This window comes from Muscardinus avellanarius, assembly GCF_963383645.1.
Source record: "Muscardinus avellanarius genome assembly, chromosome: 9".
Lineage (NCBI taxonomy): Eukaryota > Metazoa > Chordata > Mammalia > Rodentia > Gliridae > Muscardinus > Muscardinus avellanarius.
This window is the reverse complement of record NC_137795.1, coordinates 14996769-15023175: the sequence shown is the minus strand read 5'-3', so window position 1 is coordinate 15023175 and position 26407 is coordinate 14996769. Positions and strand designations below refer to the sequence as shown.

The 26407-nt window shown below is 49.3% G+C and overlaps 1 protein-coding gene across 3 annotated transcripts in view; it reads left to right on the top strand.

Annotated features, from left to right (window-relative positions):
• GRB10 (growth factor receptor bound protein 10) overlaps positions 1 to 3873 on the top strand; it is a gene marked incomplete at its 3' end in the record, with an annotated part of 109447 nt that extends 105574 nt beyond the window's left edge. For all 3 annotated transcript variants that reach the window (XM_080701093.1, XM_080701094.1, XM_080701092.1), the window contains 2 exons: positions 1978 to 2071; positions 3727 to 3873. In XM_080701093.1, the coding sequence (XP_080557219.1) occupies positions 1978 to 2071; positions 3727 to 3873 (241 nt within the window). The remainder of the gene's footprint in view (positions 1 to 1977; positions 2072 to 3726) is intronic.
• Positions 3874 to 26407: the final 22534 nt, after the last annotated feature.

The following is a 26407-nucleotide window of genomic DNA, read 5'->3' as shown; positions in this document are numbered from 1 at the left end:
CCTCAGCACTAACTTAATCTGCATTATATATGTGTGTATATACACACGCACACATACATCCCAAGACTGAATATTTTCAGCTTCTTGAAAATATTAATACTCGTGGTAATTCAGCAAGACTCCTGAATTGAGATATCTTTAGTGTCATCCTGAAAGGATAGTCTCAGGCAGATTACATTAAGAAAAGTAATATTTGCTAGTCACTTAGAGTAATTCTTTCTTGTGGTTCTGTTACCAAACTGTTCTGTAGTCAGGTTTGCATGTTACGGTCAATGGTTGGCATTTGTGAGTGGCTGTGATTTATTTTATGTTAAGCTGAATGAGTGCTGTGTGCACGTTGCCTAGGCCGCCTTGTCCCCCATTAAGATGTGTGACTGCGATACACCAATGAAAAAGATAAGAAAAAGAAAAAGAAATATATTGTGCAAAACATCACCATGGTTTCCAAGTCAAAACTATAAAATGAGGCACATTCCCTCCAACTCTTCTCTGTCTGCCCCCCACCCCTGAAGTAGGTACTGATTTCTATTAGTGTCTCTTTATCCTTTTATCATCTTTAAGCATAAGTAAAGACTTGTTCTCCGACTTTTCCCAGCGTGGAATGCCAGGGGGTCAGGCCTCTGTCCTTCCTCCAGGTCTGTAAGAGATAGGAGCTTGACCCCTGTGACTGCCTGTCCCGGTGCCATTATAGAAACCAGGAAATGGGCAGTGATGAGTGTCTTCTCTGCTCGACACAATTATCCACATTTCACCTAATTTCTCTTTTGCAATGAAGGGAAAGGCTTCCTGCTCCTGGACCCTTCTTTAGCATCCTGACTGTGGTGAGGGGCACGGTTCCCCCAGACACGTCCCAGTGGCACAGGGCTGTGGTGCGGGGCTGGACGGGGCCTTGCGTGGGGGCTGGGGCCCAAAGCCTGGGGCCCGTTTGCCGTGTTCCTGGGGTGGTAATTTTAGCACTTGGTGAGAATGATCACAAGATGATCTCTGCACTGTGGAGTTAACATATTTTCTTTGAAAAAAAAAAGAGAGAAAGAGAAATTACCAAGATAGGGCACTTTGAGATAATCAGAATACTCTGTTTCTCGTCACTTTCTCCTCTGGCTTTGTCTCAGTTGCAGTTCTCCTCCTTAATCAGTTGTTACTATGGCGACTGGCAAATCATTGGGGTTTTTTTTTCCTTATCTGTCCCCCCTTGATTTATTTGGCTGGAATTCTCTTCTACAGACAAGATTTTCCTTCTCTCTCTTCTTTATTGATTTGCTCACTTCTTCCTAACACCTGTATGGATCCGAGATTCCCGTCTTATTTTATGGGTCGCAATCCATTGCTTCTGTGATTTAGTTTTTCTTTTGGTGGTACTGGGGTTCCTGGAAGCCCTTCTACCTCCAGGCTACACTCCCAGATCTAATATATATATATATATATATATATTTTTTTTTTTTTTTTTTTTTTTAATTTGGAAACAGGGTCTCTTAAGCCAGCGTGGCTGGCTTTGAACCTGCATGATCCTCCTGTCTCTGCCTCCCAAGCATGGGGATTACAAGCGTGCGCCACCACGCCCGGCTTCTGTGATTTATTTTGATGCCTGGCTTTAGCTCCCTGCCACCCTGTGCGGCCTGTGAGTTGCCCCGCACCTCTGTGAGCCTCGTGGCCCTTCTGACACAGAAGGTTGCGGCTCCGTCCTGTCATTTCTGTACCTTTGCTCTGGCGTCAGGTCCCTGCGGGTCTCTGGTTCCTCTCAGTGGAAAATAATATTCCAAACTGCCTCTGGGGTGGCACCTGCTGTGGCTGCAGAGGCCACTAAGGTGCCAGATGCTGAAGCATCATGGCTTCTAGCCCATCTTATCAACCGGCCCAGAAAGCGTGCGTGCGTGCGTGCGTATGTGCATGCGTACGTGCATGTGAGCAAGCGTGATTGGTTGATACTCTTAGATTTTAAAAATCCTTACCAACCGGCTGCCACCTTTGCTCCTGCAGGCTTTTCCTCCTCCGTGACAGCCAGAGCAATCCAAAGGCGTTTGTACTCACCCTGTGCCATCACCAGAAGATTAAAAACTTTCAGATCCTGCCTGTGAGTACTGCCATGTCCCTGTCCTTACTGCTGGCTTTCTGGCTTCATCCCACTTGAATGCAGTTTTCAAGCCTTAAAGTCACAAGCCCACAGGTGTTAAATAGGAGCGGGTTTCCAGCTCAAGGAAAACAGCTCGCAGGAATCTCTGGACAGGTTTGGTCTTTGAACCCGGGGTCAGTGTTTCCCTAGCAGTGATGCTGAAGGTCATGATCCTGTGCTGAGGCCTGCCCCCCTTTTTTAATCAGGGCAATTATAATTGGATATCTAATGGAATCTAACTCTCCCTTCAGTGAGTCAGAGTTCAAATTCTACTTCATGATTATGGTGTTGCTTCAGCACCTCAGGACTCGCAGTATAGTTATAGAGGTGATGACGGCAATTAACACTGAGTGTTTTATATGATGGGTTGATGGATTCTTAGGGTATCATAACCATCATAAAATGTATAAAACCGAAACGCAGGAAATACTCTGCCACAAGACGGTGGCCAGGTCATTTTCTCTGAGCCTTAGTTTGTGCAGAAATAGAGAAAAGATCCCAGGAAGACTTGAAGCGACCAGATGCTCAGAGATGAGCCTGAGGTTTTCTGAATATATTTGATCTCTGAAACTTTTGACTGTGGTCTCAAAAATCACGTCCCGATAGGAAGCCAGGGGCTGGGAAGAATCTGTGTTCATCTTTGTGAAGCAGTGGAAGCCACATGCCAGCCCTTCCTGCCATGTGCCCACATGCTTGCGGCTGAGCGCTCGGGCACCCCTTTTGCCAATGAGGAGTTGAGCACTGTGCATTCTGACGGAGGAGAGGAATGGGCCGGTGAGCTCCGGCTTCCAGGGCTCCAGCAAAGAACCTCAGATGCAAATGAAGGGTCCCTTCAAGGAAGGCCCTGCTCCCAATCCTCTCTCCACTGTGTTAGCTCACTGGTACACATGGCAGAATGCTCTCCTCTTAAAATACAAGATGAAAACGTCTTCCATAGTAGGCAGAGTGTGTGTACCATTCTCCCAAGGGGCTCAAAGAAGAACAGAAATGTGGGACTTGGAAGCCCTGAGCTGCCAGCCTCTGCCCTGGAGGACGGGCTGCAGGACCTACAGTTAGCTCTTCCCTGATTACGTGAATGGGGCAGGGTGGCTTCCCATCTGCTCAGCGCTGGACTCACCAGGTTTAAAATGTGTTGAGCTTAAGTAAATGTTAAGAATATGCTTCTTTCCTGGTGATACCACAGAGTTTTTCTGTCTTAATAAAAACAACTACCACATAGTCCCAGGACCTGGATATTATTACACCTAGGGGATCTTCCTGCTCCTGTACAGTAATGGAGCTGGTGCTCATAATGGAGGACAGTGACCTTCAGAGACAACAGGTGCTGCCTGGGCCCCATAGTGGATACTTCTTAGTCAACTGATTAACTCCCCCTCCTGGCAAAGAACTGGGCCCCCTCAGGGAGCGGGGGGACAGCCTTCCCACAGCCCCACCCAGCCTCACTCCCCAGCAGCTCCCCACACCTCTGCTCCCCGGTCCCCCCGCCCAGCTTGCAAATTCCCTGTGTGTCCCTTGGGAATCGTGTCGTGAGCAGACAAAGTTAATAGCGGGTCCCGGCTTCTCCCCGAGGCTCGTCCTCCCTCTAACTCGGCAGGTGTTGACTTGTGTCTCCCCAGTGTGAGGATGAAGGGCAGACCTTCTTCAGCCTTGACGACGGCAACACCAAATTCTCTGACCTGATTCAGCTGGTCGACTTCTACCAGCTCAACAAAGGAGTGCTGCCCTGCAAACTCAAGCACCACTGCATCCGTGTGGCCTTATGACCTCGCACGCCCTCCCCGCGGGAGCCTGGAGGCAGCCAGCCTGGAGGAAGAAAGAAGCGGTCTGTCCAAGGTTGAGAACATCCATCTTCCGCACCTCAAGTCTCAGAGCAACACTGCTTTGTTCAGTACCAGCCGACCAGTATCAACGCGTTTGTTGGACTTCACAATGATTTGCTGCTGCGGATCCAGCAGAATCACCTCCCTCTGCATCTGCCAAATCTGGAGGGCACAAGAGGTCCAGCGCAAGCCTGAATAAACTGGAAGGATCATCTTGGCTGGACCACGTTGGCGCAGGAACCGGAGAGAAGAAATTGGAAATGAACTCTTGCCCTGGAAAAATCTTGACGATCACAACTGCCATGTTTACTTTTTTGTACTGATCACTTTTTTGCACTCCTTTGTTATTGTATTCAGCCTATCGTAGGAGGGGTGTGGCTCCCACTCATGTGAGACAAAGAGTTTCGAATTGGCAGACCTCAGCCTGAAAACGAGTCCCCAAAGGTTTTGTAGAGGGCAGCCCGTACCTTCTGCAGGTTGCCACAGTGTAGATTCGGCCCCCAAATTACTAACCTCCCCGGCCCTCCCCCAGATACTTGAAAAGCTTCTTTGTTAAGTGGTCACCCGCAGTCGGCACTCGCGTGTCTTGTGAGCTCGGCGAGGCCACCACAGCGGCCCCGCGCTCTCTCTCGTCTGACCCTTTTGTCCGTAGTGTGCCTCGTTCTCCAAAGAGCAGGAGATGTGATTACCTTGGAGGCTCGCTCCGGCCCCTCGGCTCGGCTCGGCTGGGCTCGGCTCATACCCTCACCTCTAGATCAGTGTAGGTCTAGGATGCCTGCTGGCGCCCGCGGTCTCTGACAGCGGCGCCACATACGGCTCGGGCGCCTCAGCCTCTGGTGGCCGCGGCCGTCCTAGATGCCCACTGCTGTATGTGGCGCAGTGGCCCGGTCCTTTCCTGACTCCCCTCCTTCAGAGGATGAAAAGATCTAGAGGGCAATTGGCCCCGGCGGGCTTCGGGCCGTGGCCTGTGGTTGCCATGGCGACAGAGATACAGCCTCCACAGAGGTCTGCGCCGGTGGCCCTCCACACCCCTGAAGCCCCGTGAGCCGCAGACAGGTGCGGCCACAGGCCCCCGCTGCTGGCCCAGGGCCCGACGTACCTCACACGGTGGGGGAGTCTTAGGGGCACACGTGAGCCCAGCGGTGCATGTCGCCACGCGCTCCCCGCCCCCCACGGTGGACCCTCTGCCGAGCCCCCTCAGCTGAGTGACCAGGTGCAAGGGTGGCCATTTCCTAATGCTTGACCCCTCCAGCCGAGCTCCCTCGACAAGCTTACACACCGCTGTGGTGAGCTGAAAGCTTCCCTGGCCCAGAATACCTGACAGGCTCCTCCGCATCCGTGCTAGCCACTGGGCCCCCACCCAAGTGCTCCGCTCCGGAAGGAACCTCCTCTCTGTGCTCTCCAGTCCACTAGGAAAGGGCGCTGCGCCTGAGGCAGGCAGAGCAGCTGCAGATCCGCCAGCGGCATAGAAACTGTGCTCTAGTTTACAGACCACACTCCAGTTGTTCCCGTGAAATATCTTCTTAGACAAATGAAGAATTCTTGTGTCTTTAGTAAGACCTGTTTGGGTTTTTTGGGGTTTTTTTCCTGTTTTGTTTTGTTTTTATTTTTACTAACATCGATACTCTATTGCATTTCTTCCTTTCTGAACCAGTTAATCATCATACAATTGACAATGAGGTCGTTCTCAAGTTCAGGCCTGGCAGCACGTTTCCGCTGGTCTTTGCGTTAGGGACAGACGTTCCAGTTGTCCAAACAAACGACAACGACAACAACAATTAAAAAAAAAAAAAGCAGCAATTCTAGGATTTCTTTTTTCTTTTTCTTTTTTCTTTCTTTGTTTATGTAGACCAGTCCCCTGAGTGTATAATCCCTCTCTCACGCCTCCCCGTAGACAGCTAGGATGTGCAGTATTTCATATTTATGAGTATGCGTTTTTATTTAAAAGAATAAAAGCTTGACTCTGGTTTGCAGTCTCGTATGTAGCTGGTTTGACGTAGTCCTTTGAACTTCCCCAGCCAAAGTGAAACTTTGGAGACTGTGGACCGCCATGGCGGCAGATCATCCAAAGCCCCTGGGTGCACACCTCTGCAGGTAGCTGGGAATTCCATCAGGAGGCAGCAAGGCCTGGGCTGGGGGCGGCCGGCCCTCAGGCCAGGGGGTGAAGGACGTTTGACTTTTATTTTCGTATTTAATTGACATGAATGTAAAGGGGTCAGCTCAGGGTTGTTTTGGAGCCTGTTGACTTTTTGATCTCTGCCTGTGATTTTCTTTTCCAAGTGAAAACTCCATGTAGCAACCTGGACTGAGTCAAGAAGGAAACCGCCAAAAGCTTTGGGTGTTAGGATTTAATAGGCAAGCTCTGTTCCATTAGGTGTTAGAGTTTCAGAGCGTGTTTTTGTTTGCTAAACCTTGAAGAAACATGTGCCTCAGCTTAGATGTCTTGTCTTCACTCTGCACTGAATATCTGACAATTTGACCGGCCGTCGCGCCCTGCCGGGGCGAGGCCGGCCCATCGTAGCTTTGTGGTGTCATCGTGCCGACTGTCCTGACGTGTAAACGTTTTCAGGGAATGCAGAGCTGTTGATGAAGAGACAAAACCTTTATGCCACGCGCTTTGCTTCATTCTGTACATAGCTCTTTGGCTCGTGAACCTAATTGTAAACTTTCAGGTATTTTTGTACAAATAAGGGACTGATGTTCTGTTTCTTGTAATTAGAAATAAACAATACAGTGTTCTTCATTTCCCTGTCGCTTGCCGTGTCTGTCTGTATGTGCAAACCCTCTGGCTGGGCGCGGTGGGCAGGCCCGTAATCCCAGCACTCGGGAGCCTGAGACAGGCTGAAGCCCAGCTCCAGCAACTTGGTGCGACTCTGTTTCAAAACTAAAAAAAAAAATTAAATGGGTTGTGTGTGTAGCTCGGAGGTAACATACACGTGTGCACACACGCACAGACATACACACATGCACACACACACACACACACACACACACACACACACACACACCACTCTGACTGTTGAGCCGCTAAAAACTTGGAAACAACTTAGCACAGGAACTGATAACCCTTCTGGGTGCATCTCCCACAGGCTTGCTCTGCCCTGGGGAAACGCAGGTCCAGCAGTCAGAACTGGACGGTTTTCAGCCAGCTCCTCCACACCCTGCAAGGATCACAGGCCTCGGGACATTACCAAGAGTCAGTGAGCCACAGGGCTTGAGCACGGAAGCCCAGACCACATACACCTCCACCTTTAACAAGTCCAAGGGCCAGTCTGAATTCCCGTTTTCTGGTAGCTGCCCCCAACCCCGTGGGAAGCTGACCTCTCCAAGACAGAAACAACAAGGTGCCCTAAGCATCTGAGGAACCATGACACGGCTGGCTTCCCGCATCACTCCTGGGCTGTGAGAAGGAGCTGCCGGGTGGGTGAGGCGCGACTGGGCCAGAGGACCAAATGCAGACTTTGACGGGAACTTCAAAGAAAATACACACTCGGTACTGACCTACTGACCGAATGGACAGGATGCTCAGAACATGCAGCTCAGACCTTGCCCTGGCTGCTTTTTCCCATGCTTAGCTGGGTTTGAAGCAGCCTTCTCTATCGATACATTGTAATCCTACATCCTGGTGAAGTCCAGGTGACAGGCACCCGTGAGCCCTCCCCAGCCCCACCTTCGTGTGTGTGGGCTTGACTTTGATAAGCTCCTGTGTGCATCGTGTCCACTGAGGCGTCTCCTCGGGGTCCCCCTCTCTCGTCTCCCCCAGTTAGGTCTCCCCGCCACACCACTAAGGTTTCTCCCCCTTGTCTGGAGTCCCTCCTGTGTCCCAGTTTCTCCCTAGATTCCGCATATGAGGGAGACATCCCACCTTTCACTTTTTTGTGATTGACTAATCTCACTTAGCATAATATTCTCCATTTCCCTGCAAATGGTATTATTTTATTCTTCATGACTGAGTAGAATTCTATTGTGCATATATATCCCATAATTTTGTAATCGAGAACTCAAGAAACTCACCACCAAAGAAAAACAACCTCATCAAAATATGAGCAAGTGACCCAAATAGATACTTCACAAAAGAAGAAATGCAAATGAAAAGTTCAACGTTATTAACAATCTGAGAGGTACAAACCAAAACTTCAGTGATGTTTCACCGAACCCCAATTAGAATAGCAAGCATGAAAAACACAGTAATAAACGCTGGGAGGACACAGGGAAGTAGAAACTGGTAGACATCGTTGGTGGGACTGAACATTAGTGCAACCACTGTGGAAAGCAATGGGGAGTTTCCTCAGAAGAATGGGAATGGACCTACCACATAACCCAGCAATACCACTTCTGGGTGTCTACCCAAAAGAACTGAAACCAGACCACCATAGCAATGCACACTTACCTATGTTTATATGTACAAGTCCTAATTGCCAAACTATGGAAACAGCTGAGATGTCCATCAGCAGATGACTACAAAATTTTGAAATATATTTTGAGTGATTATGAAATGTTTAGGAAGGGATTTACCTACAACTAGGCACAAATGTGAAAACACATCTGGTTTAAGAATGGTGGAACTGGACGTGGTGGCGCACACTTGTAATCCCAGCATTTGGGAGGCTGAGACCAGAGGATCGCGGTTCTCAGACAGCCTCGGCTACTTAGTGAGGCCCTTTGCAATTCAGTGAGAGCCAGTTTCAAAATAAAAGGGCTGAGGGTATAGCTAGGAGGTCCAATGCCCCTGGGTTCCATCCCAGATCCGCAAAAAAAGAAAGAAAGAAAGAAAGAAAAAGAAAAAGAAAAAAATGGTGGCGTGAACTCAGTCCTCCCCCTTTTCATCTGGAAAGTTAGACCACATTCCTGAGACAGGAAACAAAACTGAAATTGCCATTGGAGGCAACATCAGGCTTCATCACACACTCCAAAGCTCATAGAGGGGACTGGGCTGCTCCCAATCAGAGGCCCAAGGCTAAGGGGACTTGGGTGCAGAGCTCAGAACCGCCAGCAGGGGGCGTCTTGTGACAAATGGCGCCCAGGTGGGGACTCAGTATTGGTATCAACAGCTTGGTGTCCTTTGGTTTTGGTTTTCCAGGACACAGTGTGCATCCTGAATCTGTAGCTGGATGAGAGGTGTGGGGCTGTCCAACAAATTCCACTAAAATATACTTTTGGGGTTGTTGGATTTTTTTTTTTTTAAAGACCACAGTCAGCCGGGCACCTGATTCCTTTGCTTGGGGCTCAGCATGTGCTTTTTCTCACCCTTGACACGCCGCCTCGGGCCTGGGCTCCACACTGGCCCAGTTTAGTGGGGTCCTCTGCTCTGTGTGGCTGCCCATGTGCCTTCTCTTTGGAGTGGAGCCAGCTTCCTTGGTCTATTTCAGCTCTTGTATCTCTGTGCTGAGCTTTTGTGAAATGACCGTGTGGTTCCCTTGTGCATTTTAAGCTCACAATTTTCATTTTTCTCCATGATAATGATTTCTAATAGTGAGTACTTTGCCTTTTCTCATTCCTTTGGCCCCTTATCCTGGGGTGTCTTCATAGAAGCTCATGCTGGTCCTTTGAAGCAGGGAGCTCTCTGGAGACCAGCCGTTCACAGGGAGTTTGTGTGGGGGAAAAGAGAAGAGCTATTTGATACTAGCAGGACAAGAAAATAAATAAGCAGACCTATGACCAGTCTCCATGTGCACGGAGACGTCAGGAACTGAACAATGCAGGCCACAGGAGAGCTCACTGGATGATTAGCCCCAGAATAAGCCAGTCACTCGACCTATGCACACCTTCTAAATGGATGTTCTGAAGTGGCTTCTGATTTACAAGTGAGCAACCAAAATGTTAATTGTAACTTAGTCAAACGTGGCTGATTCACCGGGCATAGTGGCAACATCGGCCTTCATCACACACTCCAAAGCTCATAGAGGGGACTGGGATTATAATCCCAGAATTGGGGAGGTGGAGACCAGAGGATCGTGGTGTGCGGACAGCCTTAGCTGCTTAGTGAGGCCCTCCGCAACTCAGTGAGACCCTGTTTCAAAAATAAAGAGACGCCGGGCGTGGTGGCGCACACTTGTAATCCCCACGCTTGGGAGGCAGAGACAGGAGGATCGCACTAGTTCGAAGCCAAAGAGACCCTGTTTCTAAATAAAAATATAAAATAGGTCTGGGAGTGTAGCTCGGAGGTAGAAGGGTTTCCAGGAACCCCAGTACCACCAAAAAAAAAAAACCATAAAATAAAATAAATAAAATAAAAAGACTAATAAATAGGGCTGGAGGTGTAGCTCGGAGGTAGAATGCCCCTGAGTTCCACCCCCAGTACCGCTTAAAAAAAAAAAAAAGTGGCTGAATAATCAGAATAACCAACTATTTTTCCATTGTAAATTAACCAGAGGTCATCTTGTGATAACTTTGAAGTTTGTCATTTAAAATGAAGTTATGCTGTAGTTTTAGAAATTAAAAACTATTGTAACTAGAGTCAGCACTCTGTACCCACAGGTTTCACATCAGTAGATTTAGCCAAGCTGTGGTTTATGTCTAATATATAGTTTGGTCTACCATGGCTACATTTGTGTACCTGTATAGGCTTTCTTGTCATTATTTCTTAAACAATCCAGTATGCTATTTATTTACATAGCATTGATGTTATATTAGATATTAAAAAATAATCTAGAAAGCCGGGCGTGGTAGCACATGCTTGTAATTCTAGCATCTGGGAGGCTGAGAGAGGAAGATCGTGGTTCAAGGCCAGCCTCAGCTACTCAATGAGGCCCTCTGCAACTCAGTGAGACCCTGTTTCAAAATAAAGAATAAAAAAAAAAATAGCCAGGAGTGGTGGCGCACGTTTATTTTATTTATTTATTTATTTATTTATTTATTTATTTATTTATTTATTGTGGTACTGGGGTTCCTGGAAGCCCTTCTACCTCTGGGCTACACTCCCAGAGCTATTTTATAATTTTTATTTGGAAACAGGGTCTCTTAAGCCAGTGCAGCAAGCGCGGGGATTACAAGCGTGCGCCACCACACCCAGCATGTTTATAATCCCAACATTTGGGAGGCTCATGAACAGCCTCAGCTACTTATGGCCTATGCAACTCACTAAGGCCATTTCAAAATAAAGAATTAGAAAATTGGGCTGGGGGGTATAGATTGGAGGTGCAATGTCCCTGGGTTTCATCCCCAGTATAATTGATGATGAGGATGATATAATATTAATCTAGAAGCTGGCGTGATGGCCCACACTTGTAATGCCAGCATTCGGGAGGTGAGACAGGAAGATGGTGGTTCAAGGTGAGCCGCAGCTACTTAATGAGGCACTTTGCAACCCAGTGAGACCCTGTTTCAAAATAAAGAATAAAAAAATAGCCGGGCATGTAATCCCAGCATTTGAGAAGCTGAGACAGGAGGATCACGGTTCAAGGCGAGCCTCAGCTGCTTAATGAGGCGCTTTGCAACTCAGTGAGACCCTGTTTCAAAATAAAAAGAATGAAAAAATAGGGCAGGGTATATTTCAGAGTTTGAATGCCCCTGAGTTCCACCCCCAGACACACATACTACTATTACTACTAATAATAACAATAATCTAGAAATGATTGAAATGATGTGAGAGGAAGCGTATAGGTTCTGTGTAAGTACTAAGCCATTTAGTATGGGGACTTGTACAACTGTAGATTTTAGCATCTGCAGAATGTCCGGGACAACCCCACCTACTCGCACACATACACACTGAACCTTTTTTTTTTTTTTTTTTTGGAAGATTTAAAGAAGTTTATTAAAAGATAGGAATACAGCCCCATGCCAAAATGGCATGAAGGGGTGACTCGAAATGAATACACCCTACACACTGAACCTTTGAGGAACGCAGCAGCACAGACGCTGATCAAGTACAGCGCCCAGCCCTGAGCAAGCGGGGGGCACAGGGAGTGCGCGCGAAGGACTGACGCGGAGGTGTCCTCACCCAGTGGCCTTAGCACACGTGCGTTCTGTCTAATTCAATGCCACCAGTCCACGTGACCACGCAAATTGAATCTTAGTTACAAAAGGAAAAGCTGGGTCCCTTGGTTGTCCTAGCCATGTTTCCTGTTCTCGGTAGCCAACATGTGGCTGGCCGCTGTGGTGATGGGGAGTGGGTGGAGGACGTGTTCATCACCATGGACTGGTCCAGGCAACAGGTCAGTAGAGCCTAAGGCACAGAGGTCGCAGCCATGGGTTAAGGAGGAGGTTCTGCTCAGAATCGGTCTCCCTCTGTCTAGCTGATGGTCTGGTCTGGATGGGTAAAGTGTGACTCAGAGCTAGAGCTGAGGTCCCTCCCCCTGCGCAGCGCCTCTGGCACCCCCCGGGTAAGATGCTCCTGGCCGGGGAGGTAATGTCACAGCAGAATGAACAGCCCCTGCCTTCCTTGGCTGCAGTCAGCTTTGCTTTCTGAATGTAACAAAGGTCACAGACCTGTGTGTCGGGTACAAAACTCAACTGTCAGCTCAACCCCTCCTGAACCCCCGTGAGAGAGAAAAGAGGCTTTTCAACCAAATCCCAGCCTTCTCAAGAAGTAAATGTGAGCCTGAGATTTTTAAAAAAAAATGTACATTTTCTGGCTCACAGGAGAGTCTCCCCAGATTAAGTGGAATTTTATTCTTTAAATAGAGAGCATGTTTGCTCATACAAGACCTTTCAATGTAAGCAGAAACCTCAGAGGGTGCACATCCAAAGACACAGCCATTTTTTTTTTTTTTTAACCACGGGAGTGAGAGTTGGTTGTGCAGGACTTCCCAAGGAAAGGTTATGTCCTGGGAAAATTGCACTTGGAACAGGGCTAATGGGCTGACATGTGGCTCAGGGGTAGAACACTTTCCTAGCATGCACAAGGCTCTGGGTTCTGTCCCCAGCAATGTTAACATAAAACAAGGATCATCCTCCATCTCTCAACACTGCAGAGCACGCCGGAGCCCCTGCACAGTCATGAAGGGAGCCTTTGTGAGGAGGATGTCATGACCTCGCCAGCCTCCGTGACCCCACCCTTCTAGGAATCTCCCAGTCTCTGCGTTCACACTGCTCCTCGGAAGAATGGCTGCAGGAGGGTGGGCACCCACACAGCTGCCACCCACACCCCATCACAGCAAGGTCGCGCTGTGTTGGGTGCTGTTTCCCCAGGAAACGTGTACAGTGCCTGGAGACATTCTTGGTTGTCCCCACCCTGGACTGCAGGCAGCTAGAGAGCTGGATGGTGCGAAACACCCACAGTGGCCAGGCAGCCCCACCTTGAGCTACCCAGCCCCGAAGGCAGCTGTGCTGGGTGGTGAATTTGGGGTTTCACTGTGCTAAGCGATGCCCCCACCTCTGGGAGGGCGCTGTGCTGGGGTGGGGCTGTGAGGATACGTCTGGCATAGAACAGCATTTCAATTATAGACTAAGATAAGACCTTTCCTCAGTAATAGGGAAGCCATTACCCAGTCTGCTGATGGTCAGAATAGGACTAAATGGTGGAGAAGGGAGAATCTATTTTCTCTTTTTTTCTTATTTTGTATATGTATGTATGTATGTATGTATGTATGTATGTATGTATTGCAGTACTGGAGGGGTGAAACCCAGAATATTCTACATCCAAGCTACACCCCCAGCCCTATTTTTTTATTTATTTTGAAACAGGGTCTCACTGAGCTGCAAAGGGTCTCACTAAATAGCTGAGGCTGACTGCAAACCACGATCCTCCTGTCTCAGCCTCCCAAATGCTGGAATTACAAGCGCGCGCCACCACGCCCAGCTCCCTTTTTTATTTTTTTAATTTTTTTATTTCTTTGTCTATGGTACTGGGGGTTGAACCCAGGCGATATTCCCAGCCCTTTTTACTTTTTTCGAAACAGAGTCTTGCTTTAAGTTCCTGAGGCTAGCCTCCCACCTGCAGTCCTCCTATCTCAGCCTCTCAAGCCCTGGGATGACGGGTGTGTACCACTACACCCAGCCTTCTTTTCTCCTTGATTCAGGTCCTGTCTTTTCCTGCCCTTGGGCTTCAGAACTCTTGGTGCCTCCATTTCAGGTTGAGAAAGATTCATAGACCACTGGCGGCAGGTGGGCTGCAGCACTTCCTCCAGTAACAGGACTCCAGGTCTACACCTAGATCTATGTGAATAAAGGTTACTTACACCTGGTATTAGCTTTCTTTTTCTGGAAAATCACGAGTCGCTCGTACCAGTCTCCAGGCTGAGAAGCCTGCGCTGTGTTTCTTTCTGTCTTTTATATTATAAGCCTCGCCCTAAGCCCCTTTAAGCCCCACAGCTCAGGGGGAGAAAGACCAAAGCCTGAAGCGCCCCATTGGGAGTGCGTGTCTGTCCCTGCGAAGATTTATCCCCTGGGAGAAAAGCTGCCTGCCGGCCGAAATGCTACCAGTGATGAATTTTCTTTCTTTTTCATGAAATGTTTAAGTTGTGCTCACTGCTGCCTGTCCTCTCTAGTGATTCTGTCCAGTGGCACGGCCCCCATGTTTTATCCCAGCACTTTGGACTCATAACATTTTGTCCTGTCCGCACCACTTTCCTGAGCTCTAAACTCATATATTGCAAGGTCTACTGGACAACTCCACTCAGTGTGTAAATATCTAAAGCGCGATGCCCCAAGTGAGTTCTCAGTGTCTATGTCTCGACCCAGAGTTGGTCCCACTTGTCATAGAGCCCGTGGAGAGCACGCTCTGCCTACGGGCCTCCTCCCCCTGGGAGCCGCCCGGGTTTCTGATGCCTCCCTCGCCCCCAGGTGAGGTGACCAGTCACAACAGTGAAAGGCAGGATGCTCTCCCTCATAGGCAGAAGCTAGGGAGAAGCTAGGACCGAGGAGGGCCCCCAGACAGAGGAGGAGAGAGCTTTAGAGAGGGGATTTAACTGAGGGAGACGGGTGGGGGAGGAAGACTTGAAGACAGAAACACGCAGTGCACGCGGAGCACACACAGCCTCACAAGGCCATCGCTGCGCTGAGCGGTGGGAGCGCGGCAGGGGCTCAGCCTGCTGCGTGCTGTGTGCCTATGTCACTGAACCGCATCCAGATGTATGATTACAGTGCACCAACAAAAAAAGGAAGAAGGCCCCAGATCCAATCCCCCAGAATAGGAAGGAAGGAATGAAAGAAGGAAGGGAGGAAGGAAGAAGGAAGGAAGGAAGGAAAGAAGGAAGGAAGGAAAAAGAAAGAGCAAAAAGAAAGAGCAAGTTTTAAAAATGGCTTTCTAGAACACTCCAGTGTTTCTCTCACAGCTGGGGCTACACACTGTGCAACATGGCTGATGAGACGCCCTGCTTCGCGTGGTCCTTTGGGGCTGGCTTCCTTTCAGGGCCTGGAAGGCGCCCGGATGCTGCGGCCTCCCCCGGGTCGCGCAGTGCTGTCCCCATTCTGGTCCTGCGCGTCCTTCTCTTTGCTAAGGACCATCACGTGTGAGGGCGAGGCTTGCAGAGGCTCAGGGTGTGAGCAGTCCTGTCCCCTGTGAGGCGGACTCCCCGTCGCTTCTCCTCTCTTTTTTAACCCTTCCCCCAGGGGCTAGAGCACAAGGTTGGAGTCACCCAGCTTCCCTCGGAGGTCCCAGGTATGACAGTATGGCTCCTTGGCTCTCCAGATGGGACACCGAGAATGCCTCCCAGCACCTGGCCTGAGCCAGCGCCTGTGGGGACAGCCATTCTGTCCTTGGCTCTGATTGAGTTCTCCTTGAATTCCTGCTCCTTTATTGAGTTCTCCCAAACACAGCTTCCCCCGCCCTGCTCTTTGTCCCCGCTGGCTGAGTGGGGACCACTTGGGATCTTCCTGCGCTCCCACGAAGATCCCAAGTGCAGGTTTTCCTGTCTCATACCTGCTTTCTCAGCCCTGTCCCATGCTCCAGGAAATCTCCATCAATTTGCAGAGATGGATCAAACTTTCATTTGAAGTCTCGCTTCACACACCTCAGCTAGCACTGCAGTGGACTTGGGGAAGATAGCTGGGCCCTAGACCTGCGGAGGACTGGGCATGGAGATGGTGTGGAGATGGCATGAGGATGGCTTGGAGATGGCATGGGGATGGCATGGAGATGGCATGGGAATGGCGTGGAGATGGTGTGGCGGTGGTGTGGGGATGGCAGGATGGCATGGAGATGGTGTGGGGATTGCGTGGCGATGGCGTGGTGATGGTGGCGTGGTGATGGTGGCATCACCGTGTGCAGTGCTGGACATCTGCAGGCTCTGCCGGGGCTGCCTTCGTGGGCAGGAGGCCACCTGTCAAGGGAGCTTGCCCTGCCCCAGGGCTGGAACTGCAGCGATAACATAATGGTGCTGCAGACTTGAAATCAGGGCTGTTTGGGAAATGTGAGAGCCATCATAAGAAAGATCCAAGCTGCCAGGGCGTCGGGTTAAACAGCCTCCCAGAATGAGCTTTCTCAGAGAAGAGCTGCTCCCTCTTGGTTTCTCTAGAGGCCCTTGACCTTTATCCCCAACAAAAATTAATGCTTAACCAGCACCCGAGGCTACAAATACAAGGGCAGGAAACGCGTGTGGGTTCCAAGTCGGGCACCCAGCCTCAGCTGCTCCTCTGCGCACCCTTCAGTTTCCAGAGCCAGAGTCCCCTAAAGGGAGCGCTGACCTGTAAGAATACCCCATTGGGTAAGTCTCTAGTTTTATGCTCTGTTGGACAGTCATTGTTGGAAATTGCAATGCTCTGTGTGTTGGCTCTCAGGACAGTTTGCCGGCAGGGTCACCCACGGGGGTTACTGCCGGCCAAACGCTGCTTCTTACATGGAAGTGGGCCCGGAGTTTCCAGTTCTGTGGGAGCACGCAGCGGGTGGCACACGTGTACACACACAGTCTCTCCTGTAACTCGTGTGTGCTGAGGTCCTGGGACAGACTTCTTGCCTGGAGCTTGGTAGCAAATGCAGGTGGAACGTGGATTTTATTTCTCTCCACCACAAGACACTGAGGTGGGACTGGCACTTCATTCCCCTCAGCCTCTGTTTCTTCCCTTGTAAACTGGGGATTTTTAACAGTTCCTACCTCGTCAGGGTCTTGTGAGGATTAAATTCCATGACTATGGAACAGAACCAGCGTAGCCATGGCAGAAGACTAATGAATATAAACCTGGATATGACACTGCACGCCTGTAAATCCAGTACTTGAGAGGCTGAGTCAGGAGGATTGCAGGTTGAAAGCCAGGCTCAGCAATTTAGTGAGAACTTCAACAGTTTTATTTTATTTCAAAATAAAATAAAGTAGCCAGTTGTTGTGGCACATGCCTGAAACCCCAGTCCTTGGGAGGCTGAGATGGAAGGATCGAAGGTTGGAAGACAGCCTCAGCAAGTAGTGAGACTCAGCAACCTAGTGAGACCGTGTTTCCAAATAAGAAATAAAATTGGACTGGGGGTGCAGCTTGAAGGTAGAAAGCCTCTGAGTATAACCCCCAGTACCACAATAAATAAATACATAAATAGTACATAAACAAATACATAAATAAATTTAAAATAGGGCTGGGCATATAGCTTGGGAATAGATTGACTCTGAATTCAATTCCCAGCATATACATACATACATACATACATACATACATACATACGACTTTTTCCTTATTCAAGTGACATCTTTGTTTCTGTGGAAGGCTCTCTCTTTTTGACATATGATAGCATCTTCTTAGCGCTAAATTTGGTGTCCACTTATGCAGTGGGATTAAAGAGAATTCAAAGATCACTCTCGCCACCCGGCTTGCTGATTTCAGTTCCCAGCAGAAGATAAAGTCCCTGAGAAGTCCCAGCCCTGCACTGGGTGCAAGGCAGGATGGAAACTGAGTCTCCAGGCTGTGTGGTACCCGGCTCCATCGGGAAGGGAAGTCACATTCGGAACCCCTTGATCACAGCCCCGTCCATAAATGGGCAAACTAAGAAGATCTAGGGTGGATGATGCCAAAACCCCGCAGCTGGTGAAGATAGAATGAAACTGAGGTTGTTCTTCTTGCTTCATCACTCAGCACTTGGGTCTGCCACTCTGGGAAAGCTGGGGTTTTTTCCTTTTGTTTTGTGGTTTCTAGGGATGGAAGCCGGGGCATTCTACCTTGGAGCGCTCCGCTAGCTAGCTTCACTGGAGCTTCTTCAGAGCCTTGGAGATCGGGCTGCCGGGTCCAGGGGAACCGGCAGGAGAGGCAGGTGGGATGAAGGGCAGTGCCCTGTGGGTGGGGATAGAGCATGGGCACAGCCGGGGAGCGAAAGAAGAGAGCCGGGTGCAGGCGGAAGGTTGTGGGTTCCAAGGCGGTCCTCAGCGTCAGCAGCCGTCAAGCCAGCCGGGATGGGTGGTCTTCTAGACGGGTCCCCACACACAGGCCATTCATTGTTCTCAATTCTGAGATGTCCCTGCAGGGATGCTGGGCCCCTGCTCACCCTCAGCCCTGGAGGAGGCTCCTTGGCTTGGCCCCCAGCCAAGCGAGCCAGTTGGTTGGTTGGTCCAGGAAGGCCAGGGCTCTTCGTACGGCCAGGGGAAAGGACCCCGGCCTTGTCCTTTGGGCTTATCCAAGTGAAAGTGCAGGACACAGATGCAGTTGTACTTCTCACTCTGGATGTCCTCTCAGAGTGGACATGTAACATTTTGGAATCAAGGACAATATCGTTCTGCTTGAAATCTAAACTGTAACCTCTGGATGTTAAAAATTACTGAGCAACATGTGAGGAAATGGAGCTGTTTACACATAGAGCCACGCATAGCATTTAAATTCGGCTAAACAGAGTGGCGCATGCCTGTAACCCAGCACTTGGGAGTCTGAAACAGGAGGATCACAGGTTCAAGGCCAGCCTCAGCAACTTAGCAAGACCTCATTTCAAAATAAAAATTAAAAAAAGCTGGGTATGGTGGCACATGCTTGTAATCCCAGCATTTGGGAGGCTGAGACAGGAGGATCTCGGTTTGTGGACAGCCTTAGATATTTAGTGAGGCCCTCTGCAACTCAGTGAGACCCTGTTTCAAAGTAAAGAATAAAAAATAGGGCTGGGGGTGTAGCTCAGAGGTAGAATGCCCCTGGGTTCCATCCCCAGTACCACAAAAATAAAAAAAAAGTAAATAAAAATGAAAGAGCTGGGATGTAGTTCAAAGGCAGGATACCCCTCGGTTCAATCTCCACTACCCAGAATAAATAAATACATAAACTGGGCTAAACACACCTATCTCCTCAAACGTTTATCATCTCTTTATGGTGAAAACATTATTTATTCTTTCTTCTATCTTTTTGAAATGTCCAGCACATTATGCTTTCCTGTGGCCACCTTCCTGGACACAGCACAGCAGAGCTTCTCACTCCTGTCTCGCTGTAGCTCAGCACCCATATCAGCCTCTCCCCATTCCTTCCTCCTCCTTGCCCTCCCCAGCCTCCGGCACCCACCGCTCCACTTTCAGCTCCTATGGAATTGACCTTATTATCTCCTACAGACGAGTGAGACCACGTGGTAGGAAGAGACAGCCTTCATCACAGGAGAAGATATTTGCAAACCACCCTTCTGACAAGGGGTTGCTATCCACAACAGATAAAGAACCAAAAAAACCCTCAATAGCAATAAGAGAAAAAGTAATAAAAATAAGTCCTGGGCAATAAGACCCATACTACCGAAGGGGTTCCCAGCAACAAGGACCATGCAGATGGCATCACATACCTGACTTAAACCTGCATTACAGAGCCATAGTAATAAAAGCAGCTTAGTGTTGGCAAAGAGAGAGAGAGAGAGACAGACAGACAGACAGACAGACAGACAGACATAGACCAGTGGAACGGAACAGAAGATGCAGAAACAAATCCACACACTTATAGCTAATTGATTTTGACAAAGGGACCAAAAACATACGCTAGAAAAAAAGCCTTTTCAACGAATGATGCTGGTGAAACTGGCTATCTGTGTGTTAAAAAGTGGAAAAAATCTTACTTTCTCACCTTGCACAAGAGTCAACTCAAGATGGATCAAAGACCTAGAAATTAGACCAGACTTTGCAGTTACTCGAAAAAGGCATAGGATCAACGACCCAGCATATAGGCACAGGTAAAAACTTCCTTCATAAGACCCAAAAACTAAATGAGGATTAGCACATGGGCTTGCATTAAACTGACGAGCTTCTGTGCAGCAAAGAAAACAAGAACCTTAATAGAGAGCTGGCAGAATGGGAGAAGATCTTGGCCAACTACTCCTCCAATAGAGGACTAATATCTACAATAGACAAAGAATTCAAGAAACTTACAGCCAAAAAAAAAAAAAATTCAAACATGAGCAGGTGACTAGCAGAAATTTCACAAAAGAAATGCAAATGGAAAATAAATACATGAAAAAATGTTCAACATCATTAGCAGTCAGAGAGATACAGATCAGAACTACTCTAGATTTCACCGAAGCCCAATTAAAACGGCAAGCATTAAAAACACAAATAATAAATGCTGATGAGTGTGTGGAGAAGCAGGAACTCTGATACATTGATGGTGAGATGGAATATCAGAGCAACCACTTTGGAAAACAGTATGGAGGATCATCAGAAGAATGGGAGTGGACCTACTGTGTGATCCAGCAATACCACTCCTGGGGATCCACCCAAAGAAACTGAAACCAGAACACCCCAACACTGCGTGCCTATTTATGTTATAGCTGCACAATTCCTGATTGCCAGACTCTGAAGCCAGCAGAGATGTCCGTCAGCAGATGATGGATGGCAGATCTATGGGATCCTCACACAATGGAATTCATACACAATGGAATTCTTCTCAGCCATAAAGAAAAGCCAAACCATGTCGTTGGCAGGGAAATGGAAGGAAGTGGAGAATATTCTGCTATAAGAGATCTGTCAGTCACAAAAAGTGAAAGGTGAAGTGCTGATTTTTTTTTCTCAAGTTTTGAAGGTAGGGAGACACTGGGACACACGAGGGCTCCGGATAGAGGAGAGACCTTAGTGTGGTGAGGGAGGGGACCTACAGAAGGGAGGCGGGTGAGGACGGAGGCTCAAGGGAAGAACACCCCAGTGGATGGACATACACGTCCAGAATGAGCACCGCCAATCCAATGGTGCACACGTGGGGGGGGGGCTCACCAAGGGCTGCGCGCGCATGTCTACGTCACTCTGAATCTCATTGTGACGTATGGTGAAACTAATGCAGTGCAGCAATAAAAAATTTAAAAAATAAAAACATACAAATGAAACAGTCGGTTTATGAGAGAACATGGGCACCTCCAATTTTCAGGGACAGGAAAATCAGAAGCGGGGTCAGAACACAGCTGGTCGCAGTCGGCCGCTGCAGGTTCCTCTGGTTCGGTTTCCACGCCCAGCAAAAGCATGGTGAGGAGAGAGGGAGGGGCGGCCTGCAGGCCTCGTCTTAGCCGGACTTCCTGTCAGCTTCCTAACCACCCTGGGCTTTTGCTGCTTTATCTGTCAAATGTGGCCAATGATAAATGCTACTTCACCAAGTAAGTTGTGAAGGATTGAATTGTCCTCTGTAGAAACTCCGGTGACAGACGCTTTCAAAGGCGAGGCGTGATCACAGTGAGTCTGCATGGAAGATGTCCCTGGATTTCTCAGAGCTCTGTCCCTGGGGGTCTCTGCAGGTGCATCTGGCCTCTCCTGAATCCAGCCATTCTCGGGGCTCTCCTGAGGAGCTAGTGTTTTCGGGGCCCGCCTCTGGGTGGAGCTATGTGCTCTTTCAAGGGGGCCAGACCTGCCCATGTCCATTGCTTGCACAGTCATCCTGCCCAGGGGCGCCAAGGTCCCAGCTATCCCCCTCCCAAGCGCCCTCTTCCTCATGGGCACCAGGGCAAACTGGAGCAAGGGTTACCTGTCTCCGCAGGGCGGGAGGTTGAGCTCCTGAGATGGTGCCAACCTGACGATGCTCTTCCCAGCCCTCGGGGTTAAAGGAACCTGCCTGACCCTGTTCTCAGTCCTTCCCTGTCTGCAGGACCCTTGGCTCAGAGAAACCAAACCCAGCACCCAAACCACCTTGCCAAGCCTGGATGGTTCTCCCCATCACAGCCCAGTGGACAAAGGGGGGGGGGGCTGACTGCCACTGTGGGGGCCGGCAGGCTGAAGAGTGGCAAAAGGGGGCTTTGAGGGAGCACTCCTGGCTCAAAACACTGGGCTGACCCAGGCTGGTACCTGATTTTTCAAAAAGTTCCCAGGGCATCTCACCAGCTGCACACATTAGATGATAATTCAAATTTTCATGGGCTCCCAGCTCTCTGCCCTCAGCTGGGGTCACAACTCGACAGCCCGGGTCTCTCGCCCCTCTGGTGCAAGGTGCATCCCAGTAGCCCCACATAGGAGGGGCTGGCTCTAAGGGGAGCCCCTCTTCACCTTGGGAATGGAGTCCGTGGCCTCTGAGTGGCCAGGAGAGTCCCGAGAGCACAGGGCCTGTGTCTGTGCCCATGCAGTGCCCAGGAGCAGGGGACCCACACCTCCTTGGCAGCATCCTTGGCTCTCCACAGGCCCCCACGATCCCCTCCACCCAGCTGGGCTGCGGTGGGGGGCAGGAGGCGCTAGGAGACAGGGAGCTGCTCTGAGTAAATAAAGCCAAGCGAGCTGCGCTGATTGGCTTTGGGGAGGCGGACACTTTGTCTACATAAATGGCAATCGCATCCTCAGTGCCTTTTAACTGTCACCAAGGAGAAGGGAGAGAGCGGACAGAGGAGGCGACTCGCGGCTGCCTGTGAGTACCGCTCTTTGTCCTCTGTGCTCGGGGCCAGACCCCAGCGCCCATCTCCGGGATGGCTGCAAGCCTGGGGACTTGGGGCGGAGGGTTTGTAGTCCACTCCAGCTCTGTGATTCCCTTTTAGTCAGGAGAAAAGAGAGGATGCATGCAAAGACAGCTGGGCATACTGGTGTGTACAGGTGGTGAGATGCTCTAGGAACTTTTTGAAAAATCAGGTACCAGCCTGGGTCAGCCCAATTTTTCAAGCCATTGCTAAGCAACAAGTCAAGCAAAGAATCAGGAACTTCTAACGTGGTTTGTAGCGCATTCTTTGAGCCATCGTAGCAACATTAAAAAAGTGAATAGAAATTGATTTCCAGGCTGGCTGTTGTGCGTCTGGAGCCTGAGAGGGGTGCGATAGGATGGGAAAGGAGGGATCCACGGACCCAGTGCGCTGTGCAGGTGGAGAGTTGCTGGCATTCTCCTGCAGGGCTCTAGTGAACCAGGTGTGATTTTGTAAAGAGCCAGGCATACAGTAGGTGCTCTGTAATTGGGACCTCTCCTAGGAATGAGTCAGTAAACTACAGGGGGAAAGTGCCTGCTTGGGCAATGAATGTGCTACCTGGTGACCCACCGCGCAACCCGCAAAGCTGTTCACCCCGCTTCCAAGGGAAATTCCAGCAGGCAACCTGTGTTTCCATATTCACCAATCTCTCTCAGAGGCTTCCAGAGCTCCCCTCCCTACAGATGGCCCCTCATTCAAATGGGCAGCGCCTCCCCACCGGAGCAAAACTGAGGCCAAGGTGTTGTGCAGTGTAGGAGCTGGAGGTCGGGGTGTCACAGAGAAACAGACTGTTTAAGGACTCCCCGAGTTGCAGCCTGTGGTCTTTGGGGTCCAGGGCGAGGACCTCGCACAGGGAGGAGTGTCTTGGTGTTTCTGAAGGAGACAAAATCATGTCATTCACTGCAGCCTCCTTTCCTGTTTCCTGGGTGGGTGCGTAGTAGGCGGGCCTTTGCACGCAGCCAGTGTTAATGAAATCATTGAAATAAAACCCTCCTTTCAAGCTTCCATGCAGTCAAAGAAAGGGCTGGGACATCCCTTTTCTTCTCTGAGATGTCAGTTGATCTGAAGGTTTGATCCTGAGTGCTCAGAAACTCTACTTGTGTTTGCTGGGAAGTTGGGGAAATGGCTCTGGGGGAATGAGGATCCTGGATATTTTGGAAGGGTGGTCCTGGTGTTTTGCGTGGAGCTTGTAAGCATTTCTGGAGAAAGACACCCGGGGCACAAACACACCTTGTAGGCATATGAGGCCGCACTGATGTGCAGGCTCCTAAGAAAGGTTAACATCCACTGTTCTGAGTGGCTGTTGACCAACTCCAGGAGAGAGGAAATGGGCTCTCCTTGCAGGTTAGACAGATGTATGGAAAACCATGTTTGAGCTGCATGGGATGTGGCTAAGCCCCAGGCATTCCTGGGTCTATTTCCTCGTTTCTGAGAAAGGGTGATGCCTCTACTTTGAAGAGCTGATGTGCGGCCTGGGAGAACTTGGGCGGAGTGCTTATGAGGTGCTCTGTACACAGGAACTAAGCAACGCATACCATTTGGGAGGAGGTGGGATGGGCATTTCTCCTGAGCCACAAAGGGTGGTGTGGCATTCACTAGAGCCCTGTAGGAGAATGCCGGCAACTCTCTACCTGCACAGTGCACTGGGTCCGTGCACCCCTCCTTTCCCATCCATCCATGTTTGCTCAGCCTCTGTCTGTTTCCATTGGGATCAAGCCAAGTCAGCCCTTGTACCTGAAGCCAGGTTTTTCTGTGTGTGGTGAACAGGCAGGAGTCCTGAAACTGCAGCCACCCGCATGCGTCCTCAGCCCTGGTGGGAAGCCTTGCTGGAGCCGGGGATCCAGCTGTGATTTTCAGGTGCTGCTGGCACCGCAGGATGCTCGTGCCAAAGGGGCGATGGGAAGAGGATGGCTTTGGAATCAAAGAGTATAGCTGCCCCCCCACCCCGTGCACTTGTTGGTAGACAGTGATAATAATACATGCCTCCACACCTCTGGGGTCGTCCAGAGTGTTAAATGAGGTCATACACACCACACGCTTAGCCGAAGGTCAGGCAATACCGATGTGTTTGATTTCTTGGACACCAAATGTCAGTGTAATCTGGGGCTTGGCTTGGAGCACTTCAAATGCAGGCTTCTCAGCAACACCAGGTGACTGGTCAACAGCTGCAGTATAAGAAATAATGAAGAGTGCCCCATGAATTGGGAAGTCAATATTTACTTTTGATCTGCTTAATTAAAAAGGGAGAGAGAGAGAGAGAGAGAGAGAGAGAGAGAGAGACTCCCCAAAGAACATGTCAAAGCGTACCAAACAGACCCACAGTGCCAGGTGTCCAGTGTTTATACAGAATGATAGACTAGTAGGCCCGTGGTCACAGGATGCTGTTGCTATTATGAAAAGAAGCAGCCAGCTAGACAATAATTTCGAGCAGTCTTAAGTCTACAGAAGGCAGATGGTCATGATCTTTCGTAGACTAGTAATACGGCTCCAAAATACTATGTAGAGGGAGGCGGGCATAAATCCTATGTAGTTCCCAATACTATGTAGAGGGAGGAGGAGGGAAGAGGAGGGAGGTCGCATCTGGAAAGAAGCAGCCCCAGTGCTGTGCACACGTGTGTTTCCATTACTCCGGACCTCATCATAATGTGTAATTACAAGGCACCAACAAAAGTATATTAAAATACTTTTTAAAAAAAGGATGGTTGATCTTAGGTAGGCTATTTGGAGTCCAACTCAAACAAAATTTATGGGACAATTGGAAATTTTATTACTGACTGGATATTTAATGGTAGAGGGAATTACTGTTTTTAGTATACTAACAATATAGTGTTTATGTTATAAAAGAAGTCCTTATGTTTTAGAAGCACATAATCAAATATCTACAAACAAATAGTATGGTGCCTGAAAATTCATTCAAAATAATAGAAGAAGAGGAGGTATGTTGGGCATTCATGAGTCAGGTTTGGGCATGGACTGAAGGTTGTCAGAGGTGGTGATGGGGTTAGTTATTTTGTCTACTTATTTCTATGTTTGAAATGATTTATACTGTAAGGGGGAGAAAAAAGGCACAACTGGAAGGGGAAAGAATTGAGAAAAAGAAAAGAAAAGCATGTCTTAAAGGAAGGAAAATGCTTTCCATCGCAGAAAAGTTTCTCCTGGCATAGCATGGAATAAAATGGGAATGGTAACAAAAGAGGGGAGTCCACCAAATTGCTTGGCGGTTCTTTTCCAAGCCTTTAAAAATAGCACACATGAAGGAAAGTGATTAGATCCGAGCAACTATGCACATCAGCGTTTAGAGTTTGAAATTTAAAAGCCAAGTGGCTGAGAGAAGCGATCAGCCGTGGCCACTCCTGCTAACCAAGTCTGTAGCATTCCCGTGGTTCTGAAAAGAAATCCGGTCTCACACAGACAACCAAGCAAAGCGCCCGCTTTCAGAGCCTCAGGGGTTAACGTCCTTGAGGCGGAATTAGCCTTAAGGCTTGGCGTCAGGATGTTGCCCAGTGCTCTCTTCTTGACCCCAGTGATTGTGTTTGCAACACTGGGGTACACAGGGGTCACAGCAATGCTGAGAGGCTCCCGCTCAGGAGCCATAAAAGCACAATTGATTGGTGTGAGAGGTTCCTCCTGCAATAGCTCGGTTTATAACTAGGCATTTGGGAACAAGGGACCCCAATACTATACTTATTCTTCTTGTGGTGATTTGAATTTCTCAGGGTCAAAACTAAATTAAAACTAAGCTGAAATAATAGCAACGGTGGAACATGCTTTGCTATTTTTTTTTCCTCAAAATCGCATTAAGCTACAGGG